General features: G+C 39.3%; 1 protein-coding gene across 1 annotated transcript; it reads right to left on the reverse strand.

Moving 5' to 3' along the window:
• Positions 1–5,365: 5,365 nt before the first annotated feature.
• LOC122651563 (D-glycerate 3-kinase, chloroplastic) lies at positions 5,366–8,905 on the reverse strand. The gene is made up of 13 exons (XM_043844996.1): positions 8,813–8,905; positions 7,779–8,164; positions 7,493–7,572; positions 7,334–7,385; positions 7,172–7,213; positions 7,008–7,086; positions 6,805–6,836; positions 6,661–6,729; positions 6,487–6,561; positions 6,219–6,335; positions 6,067–6,117; positions 5,712–5,861; positions 5,366–5,542 (listed from the first exon to the last, which is right to left on the reverse strand). The coding sequence occupies exons 1-12, from the start codon at positions 8,835–8,837 to the stop codon at positions 5,718–5,720; spliced, it is 1,152 nt and encodes a 383-aa protein (XP_043700931.1). The 5' UTR covers positions 8,838–8,905; the 3' UTR covers positions 5,366–5,542; positions 5,712–5,717.
• Positions 8,906–8,940: the final 35 nt, after the last annotated feature.

The following is an 8,940-nucleotide window of genomic DNA, read 5'->3' on the forward strand; positions in this document are numbered from 1 at the left end:
CAAAGTTTTAACATGGCTAACATAGATGATTACTTAGATATTTAAAGAAAGGATTTGCCACATCATATTTCCACGTGGCACAACTAACTAGCTGTGCGGCCTAGTTTTTCTTCTTACCTTATGCTCTACAAACTGAAGATCCCATGTGAGATAGGATGGCAATGAATGGAAAGAAGAGAGGAAAGATTACATGTTCTTAAAAAAGGAGAGGGTTGTGAAAGAAAGTGGCATAGGAGCGACGAAATGGTATTGAACGTACAAGGGAATTGAAGTCATTTTATGTGAGAGGAGCGACAAATAGAGAGGTGCTAGCATACTTGTCTAGGGGTGTCAATCGGTCGGGCTCGGTCGGTCTTGGTCGGGCTTAATGGGCCTCACCAATTTTACAAGTTGCACCGTGTCCGATCGTTTAGGCATTCGGGCTTATCTTGGGCGGACATGGTACGGTTTCATTTCGATCGATCGGTGTTCGGTCTTTAATCGGGGCAGTCTTATTCGGGCTAAATAGGCCTAAAATGGACTCAAAATGGGTGAATGAGCCGTTTAATTCTAAACAGTGTGGGTTTACTAATTGATATGCAACCAGAATTTTAAGCTCAAACCATCACATCATTGGGCAGTCACGGTACACCTCAACTCAAAGTCAAATAAAGTTTATCCCAATTAAAATAATAACACAAAATCGAATAGAAACACATCTAACAAAGTAAGTAGAGGGAAAAAAAAATAGTAGCACAACACCAAATAGAAGGCATATCTAACAAAGTAAATAGAGGAAAAAAAAATTTGCAACACAACACCAAATAGAAGCACATCTAACCAAGTAAGATTTAAAAACAAAAAACTTAACCTCATTTCACCTACGTCAGTGTATCTAACCAATAAATGTCAAAGATCAACAAAGAAACAAACAAAAACAGAAAATTTGGAGGGAATGGGCAGGGAAGTTTATAAGTTTGTAAGTTAAAGGGTCGGACTGGGTCGGGCTGTAACCAATCGGTCTGGGTCGGGTCTGGAATCGATTGGTCCGGTTAGACGCCCGACGGGCTAGGACCTCACACCGGGACCGGCCGATTACTAAACGTGTCAGGCCTAGGCCCAACACGTTTAGTAATCGGCCAGCGTCGGGTCGGGCTTTAATCGAGAGGGCTTGATCGGGGCTGCCGAATCGGGCTGGAATTGACACCCCTATACCTGCCCCACGGTCCTTTTAAACCAAAAAATAAAGATTGTGCATAATGATGGTGTGTATGGTCTTCTCACTTTCTCTTTCCTTCCCGACACACCCCTATTGAAGAACCATGTGTGTTTTCTCCAGTGCCTCCATCGGCTGGGTATGAGAATTCCATTACATGTAGGTGGATATGAAGATCCCCTAAAAAAACCTCTGAAATATACCAACCATGGCTATGATTTTTGGATTTGCCAAAATATCTTCATCTCAAGCAATTGATCAGGTTGGATGTATAAATCATGACAAATTCTCAGGGGCGGTGGATTTCTTTTTGAGGTTGGGTCGGTATAGGGAAGGGAGTCGTGTGAAAGTTCATTCGTGTTAGTGAGATATATAGGTGCGGCAATGCTTGGTGGTAGAGGTACAAGTTTGGCCCAACGATTCGGAACCTACCCAAGCTTGCCTCAAGCCCTAACAGGGCCTAGGTTGGACTTTTTGACCCACGACTGGGCCAGGCCGGTCTTGGACTGGGCAATTACCCTACATTCCCACAATGTAAATATTTTGGAGTCTTTTGAATAATCCCAACCCCACAACTCAACAAAGCGTCCCAGCCCCTATTGTCCCGATTCCCAAACGTCGGGATCTTTTCCCCCTCACTCTGTCTCTGAAACAGAAGTCCTTTACTACCTCAAGAGCGCTGTCAAACACTCCGCTGCGCTGCAATCTTCAACCGCTACATTCGGGACAGAATTGAATGTGGGTTATTAATGTCTTTTTCCACTTTAGCAGTTTACTACTCTGGTGGGTAAGATCACAATGAATTTATTGACCCGGCCCATTCTCAAACTCCTCTTTAACTGAAAACAAGAGCGCGAGAAGCTTTGGAACTTGACTTTACTGATCACCAGTTCCATTTGGTAACTGAAAACGGGGGAAGCAGTTACCCAGTTTCTCCATTCACTCTGCAAGAATCCTGGGATCGATTGCTATGATCTAATGACTTCAATCACAGGTTAATCACCTAGCTACTATACTTGGCTTTCTCATAATCTATTTCTAATGTTTCCCATTTCATGAAAATTGCCGTCTCAATGCCTCTACTGTTGATCTCTTCTTGAAGAATGAGCCTCAGCCGACCTCAACCAAGAACATGGTTCATCTCGCTCAAAGTAAATCCCTCCCTCTACATTAAAGAATTAATTAGTATTAATTACTGTTGTGATGATGAAATTAATAAGTAAAGAAAAAAAAATTGCAGTGGTGAGAGTTGGGATCCTGTCGAAGTTCAATTACGGGATCCAGGGGATGAACGTGGAGCATTACTGGCAAGGGAGGCCACCCATCTATAACCTCTCAAACATTCCCAGAAATCTTCTATTGTTCCTCAGTTATGGAGGACAGGACGCCCTTCCAGACGATAAAGAGGTAGAGATGTTGCTGGAAAAGCTCAAGTTCCATGAAGGAGAAGACCTCACCACCTAATTCATCAGGGTTCGATTTATGTGGGTTCCTTTCAGCTTTTAGTTTGAGTAGATATGAACACAACGGAGACATCAAGTGGAGGCCTTCCTCATGAGATGGTATGTTTTGGTGGTGATATTTGGTGTCTGGTTTTTCTGGGTTCTTTTTTTTTATGATGTGGGTGGATAATTTTTTCACCACATTTTCAGAAGTTTCGTTGGTTTTGATTTTGTTTCTCTGTCTTTTGATGGCTGGAACTATAAAATCGGTTCTGTTTTCTTTGTTGCAAATGATTTGTTGGGAGTGTTTTGGTGTTGGATTCTGTTTGTCATTGTTTTATCTGGATAAGTATTTTTTATTTTATTCTTAATATTGGAGTTTGATTTGTTTGCAGCTTTCCCATCTACGTTGATGACATCTCTCTCTTTGGTCCTCTCTACAACCTTGCTGCTTTGGGTATCGCCCCTATTGCAAACCCTAGCAGGTAATTAAATCCTCCACTCACTCCTTACCGATCTCTTAGAATATGTAGCTTTCCCATCTACATATGATGGCATCTCTCTCTGTGGTCCTCTCTACAATCTTGCTTCTTCAGGTATCACCCCTATTGCTCATGTTTACTTTATTTCGACTTCATATAATCAAAACTGAGAAGGAATAAAACTTAGATTGGTGCTTACCGTTGTTATTTCACAGGCTTTGGCTGGTTGATTGGTGAACTATTTCTCTATTATTGCTATTGTTTTACTACTGGTAATCAACTTCATTTTTCGTTGACATTGATACCTTGTTTTGATAGAATTGTGAGTGCTAAGATTCTGCTATATTTTCCTATTGATTTTAAACATTGAAGTTGAATTAGAAGCAGTATCTTCCGAGGCTCTCCCCAAACAAGTTCAACATACTTGTTCTTTTATGCGTCTTCAAGTGGTGATCAATCATCTGATCTTAGAAAACCTAGAACTAGATCAGTTGAGAAGAGGGTCATTCCCATTTCCCAATGCTCAACATGACGGAGATGGAGCTGTTGTTAGAAGAAGCATTAGAGGTTTTCATTCTTTCCCATAATTCCTCTTTTTCTCCGTTCTTGATCCATGATTATTTTTTCCTGCTTTTGGGTTTTGGGTCTTTACCCTAATTTTTTTTTTATTTCATTTTTTAATTCTTTCTATGCTTTATATGCCCAAAGATATTGTCAGTGCTGTATCTTTTTTATCAATCCTCATATTCAGGATGCTAACTATCAGTATCGTTTTTGTGTGGTTTTCGGTTTTAGTATGCAATTGAGTTGTTTGGATTCATTCTGATACATATCACATATTACTTCCTCATGAAGATTATAATTATGATCTTTATCATCTAAATCATCACAGAACTTGGTGCAATATTGTTCTATCAACCTCCAAGCTTGATGGGAAGTTTAGTAATTTGTCTAAAGGGAGATTACTACTTCCTCATGTTGATTCAAATTCATTGGCCGGACACATGTTTAAGTGATAATAGCTTATTTAACTTTTTCTGTTATTTCGCTACTTCTTCAAGCGTGAAATCTTCAAGTAGTTTCATCTTTGCATTTCTCTTGAGACCTGAGTCAACACCTCCAAATTTGATTCAATGTTTATAATATAAATTGTACCATAAAAACATGTATAGGGTCTTGGTGGAGCTATGCCTCGCACCCCAACCGCTACATGTGTTGATTAAGATGCCACATCTCTTCCTATTTACCTGTCTCCCTGCTCTATTATCCTTAACACAAGTCTATATCTACTATCTTGTCCTTGCTCACACACATCTCTTCTCATTCTCTCTGGGCAGGTTTACACGTAGCGGTAGTGAAACAAAACTTATAAGGATCTGTGTGCATCTTAAATGGTTATTTATTTCTTGATTTTGAGATTATAGGGGTAACCATGTGGAGTTTATTACTGTCCAGACTTGAAGTTTCTTATCTGGATTGATGACCAAGGGAAGGTCGAGTAATGCTATACATGTCCCAATGCCACCGCCAACATTTCTTTATTCTCTACCAATTCTTTCTATGTCATCTCCGGTTGCGTGTGCGGGTGTCAATGGTTGTATCTTCGATCAAAGAATCTATCTATCCTTTCTGATGGGTAGATTCTTTCTAGCTACTTACCAGAGTCTCTCTCTCTCTCTCTCTCACACACACGCACACACACACACACAGTTTTAGTCTTAAATTTTTCTCCCTCCACGATTTCCCCCTCCCCCCCTAATCCTCGTTCTCTCTCTGACTCTCCCTCATGTTCCTTCTCTCTCAAAATCTCTTGTTCTCTATGGATTTATTGTTACTTGTTTCTATATTGCTCCAACATATGGTCACATGTGCATTTGCACGTGCACGTTTATGAGTAAACCTATAAAGATGTCATTCAATTCAACACTCCCATTAACTAATATAAAATTCTTACCAAAAAACAAAAACAAAATAAAAAAAGACTATAAGTAGCCCAAGTTCCTAGCACGCGATAAATTAGATGGGATTCAAATTTTGTGAACAGGTAGACTTGGTGAACAATATGGACACGGATCTAATACCTGAAACCCTGGTTAGGACAGGCTGACAAAGTGGTTGAAATAAGTATATTTATAATGGCACACAGGCCCAAGAACCAGGGATAAAATTGTTGACTCAGAGCCACTGCCTCTACCAGAGCGGTTCAATAGGGCATGAGCTGTGTACTATGAAAGAGAAGTAGAACAAAAAAATTGCCTTTTACATGAAAACTTAAAGAACATAGTTTACATATTATTACATTCACCTTGAATTAATGCTAAAGGCAAGCCTCTCCAGTAGAGGCTCCTCTCACTAACAATGTATGTGACTAGAAAATTCAAAAAACAGAAAGAAGGTCTGAGCCACTGAACATGATCAGTTACACAGCTAAGATGGGATTCCTCTCTTCATCAGAACATAGTTTACAAATTATTACATTCACGTTGAATTAATGCTAAAGGCAAGCCTCTCCAGTAGAGGTTCCTCTCACTATCAATGTATGTGACAAGAGAAAATTCAAAAAACAGAAAGAAGGTCTGAGCCACTGAACATGATCAGTTACACAGCTAAGATGGGATTCCTCTCTTCATCAATTTCCACAACAAGAAGACGTTTTGGATCTGACCCATTTGGTCCTTCTGAGTAAAGTGTTGGAAGATAAGCCTTATATGCTGGCAGGTAACGAGAAACAAAGTCCATAACCTGCAAATTTCAGTTCCATAAATTGTTACACTCAATCCTACCGCTAATAACCAATAGTAAACATGATATTGATATACAAGTTCTCCCCCCCCCCCCCCAACCCTCATAATGCAGTCCGTATATTCAATGACATGAGAAAACATCATTGTTGGTATATGAAATGAACAAAAAGAGACGTAATTAAAACATATAGAGAGAAAGTCACCTCCTCATCGGACATTCCAGGTTTGCCATCTGCCCTCATTGCAATCTCTGCCTGAAAATTTTCATACAAAAATAAGTCAATCAAGCTGGCTTATATAGATTAGAATTTTTAAGGTACAAAATAAGGATGGCCTTGTTGCCCTGATTGCAAACCTGTAACCGCCACTGGTACACACTGTTGGGCTCCTTAATCTTGATCACTATCCATGCATTTATGAACTTGTCCCATGCATCATAATAAGCTTCAAGGTTCTTGTTTACAACCTCCAGCTGGAAAATTAGCCATTGCTTATGTCAAATGGATTTCACATACATAGCTAAATCATAATTTCGTATACATAGGAAATGGAAGTTTCATATTCCAAAGAACAACTGAACCTCAGATTTGCTTATTTGGATCTGTTGCCAAAAGACTACTAACCTGTGGGTCAACTGCTTTTACACCTGCCACAGGAAGGGGTTTGAAACCAAGCATCCAACCTTCATACAGAACGACCTATGTGACCATAGGAAAATCAAAGCAGTAAGAAAAATGAAGAACAAGGAACAAGTTCTAGTGATTGTTCAAAAAGGAAATTGAAAATCACTAGCCTACAGTTAGTGGCCCTTCAATCTCCGGCCATGTTGAAGGATCAGCTCTGTCACCCTTTCCACTATACGCAGACTACATATGAGAAGTCCATCAGTAAGCAAGCTAGTACTCAAGAAACAAATCAAAGATGTCGTGATTAGTGCTCACTTTGTCATACCGTGGCAGCTTCACCTTCATACCTAGATAATTTAATATATCTTATTACTCAATAGATTCCAATCAATGAGAAAATTAAGACAAAGGGACAAATAGATGTCATTTGTTTGCGCATAGAAATATGAAGTTATTAAGTTCATGCAACTCATAAAAAAGGAGGATTTCGTGTAAAAGTGAGAACAGTCAAGGCATACCTTCTTTCGTCAGTTTGCTCAGAGCCGTTAGTGTTTCTATGGACAATTGGAGGTCATGGCTTCCAGCATTTCCACGATACTAAATACATAAAACAAATTTAGCATTACTTTTACTTTCTGAAGGAGGTGAGAACTGCCCCATCTTCCCGTTAATGGAAAATTACCTCCAAAAGTGCATTGTCAGGATTTTCTTCTCTCAACTTAGCCTGCAATTGATATAAATTACCTCAGGAAAAATGAAAAGATAAGTAGCTTGGAAAAGAATAGAAGAATAGAAGAAAAGAAAAACAGCAAATAGATTGAGTTTAACAGCACAGTGTATATACCTGTCCCTCTGCTGTCAAGTAGAAGTCATCTATTGATATTGTTGCCGATTTCCTAGTATTTGAACAAGAGGTCAGTTGTTCTATATTTTTCAAAAGGAGTTCCTAACAATGAGAAAATTAATGGGTTTATATGAAAACATTCCATTTCCCATGGCCTACCTTCCAGTCTGTCTGAAGAGATACTCCAGAGCAAAGACAAGAGTAGTTTTGCCACAACCTTGTGGCGCACTAAAGCCAATCTGCACCACAATAAAGATCTCATATACATGAGCTCCTCCAACACTTCGTATGCAAAGAATTTCAATCGTGGTTGATTACAGCTCTGAAGAAATGCTGCACTAAATCTATACTTGTATGTTGATCAAAAACACAGAACTTGAGGCCCATCTGACAAAGGCCACAAGATAATGAAAAGCCACGATAATCAGAGAAAATGAACTTATACCACTAAGGGAGGGATTTCATCCTTATCTTTGAACATTGAATTATGTTTCGAAATCTGATCTTCACACCAGAAGAACACTGGTATATAGTAATGATATATTCTTGTTTTCTGTGGGATTGTAAGTTGCAGCTCATTGAACTGGAGCAATCTGCTCAGGTAACCCCCAAGCATTAGCCACTTGTCAATGCTTGATTCCACCATTTCTGTAGTCAGGCCCAATTTCTCTACCAGAGGACCTGAGCATATAAAATCCAAAAGATCCTGTACAGAGGAAACTACCGCAGGCGTAGAGGGAAACACAGAATATAAAGGGCCCGGCCTCAACCCAGGGCTACTCGTTGAATTGTCCTGAATCCATGAACATCCATGGCCTAGAGGAACAAGACCTGAAAAGAAAACGGTGAAAATAAAATTATTTAGATGTTAGAGAGTGTGGTTTGGAACCAGTGAAAAATTCCACAACTTGTTGCACAAACTGTACCAATCAGAACAAACCCCACTGTTTTTGAACATTTCTACTATTGTGTCATAATCACAGCAGTCACGAGGAGAAACACATTTTCAGTAACTATAAAAATACAAAAAGCCAGAGACTTAATCCTATCTACTCTAAAAGACTACCATTATTAGCAAACTAATCTGTAGTGAAGGGCTCGGAAAAGGAAAAACACAGGAGAGATCCGAACATACCAAGGAAAGTTCCATCCGTGAATTACATTAAAACGAATGACAATTGCAAGTTATCAGATATCTTAATCAAACGATAAGAAAGAATTCAAGCCAGAAAAAAACGCTCATACATCCCCCAGTCCAGTTTAAAAGTAGAACCATTGAATCAATCAAAAAATTCAATCAGGCCCTGGAAGACAACAGTAAATCATCGGAATCACAGAGAATTTATTTGGACGAATCCAAAAGGCAAATATTACAGAAAAGAAGGACGAACAATGAAGCAAAGAAAGAAAATTTCGGAGATGCGAAACAAATGAAAAATCAGAGGATGCTTTGGTCCTGAGAAAACTTAGAAGTAATACCTGATTTTTCTGCTTCGCCTGGCATTATAGAAAGCTTATGAATCAAGAGACGAGGATTACGAGTGAAAGAAGAGTGGAACTTAGAAAGGTTATGAGCAGCAGAAGTAGGAAATTTATAGAAAGAGAGC

The sequence above is a fragment of the Telopea speciosissima genome, chromosome 2 (assembly GCF_018873765.1).
Source record: "Telopea speciosissima isolate NSW1024214 ecotype Mountain lineage chromosome 2, Tspe_v1, whole genome shotgun sequence".
In the NCBI taxonomy this organism is placed as follows: Eukaryota; Viridiplantae; Streptophyta; class Magnoliopsida; order Proteales; family Proteaceae; genus Telopea; species Telopea speciosissima.

Excerpts from the sequence above, each read along its gene's own strand:
- LOC122651563 (XM_043844996.1), bottom strand. The coding sequence starts at position 8,837 with ATGCCAGGCGAAGCAGAAAAATCAG. Across the intron at positions 8,165-8,812 it reads AGGCGAAGCAGAAAAATCAG|GTCTTGTTCCTCTAGGCCAT; the intron begins GTATTACTTCTA and ends TTTTCTTTTCAG. Across the intron at positions 6,837-7,007 it reads GAGCAAACTGACGAAAGAAG|GTATGAAGGTGAAGCTGCCA; the intron begins GTATGCCTTGAC and ends TAAATTATCTAG.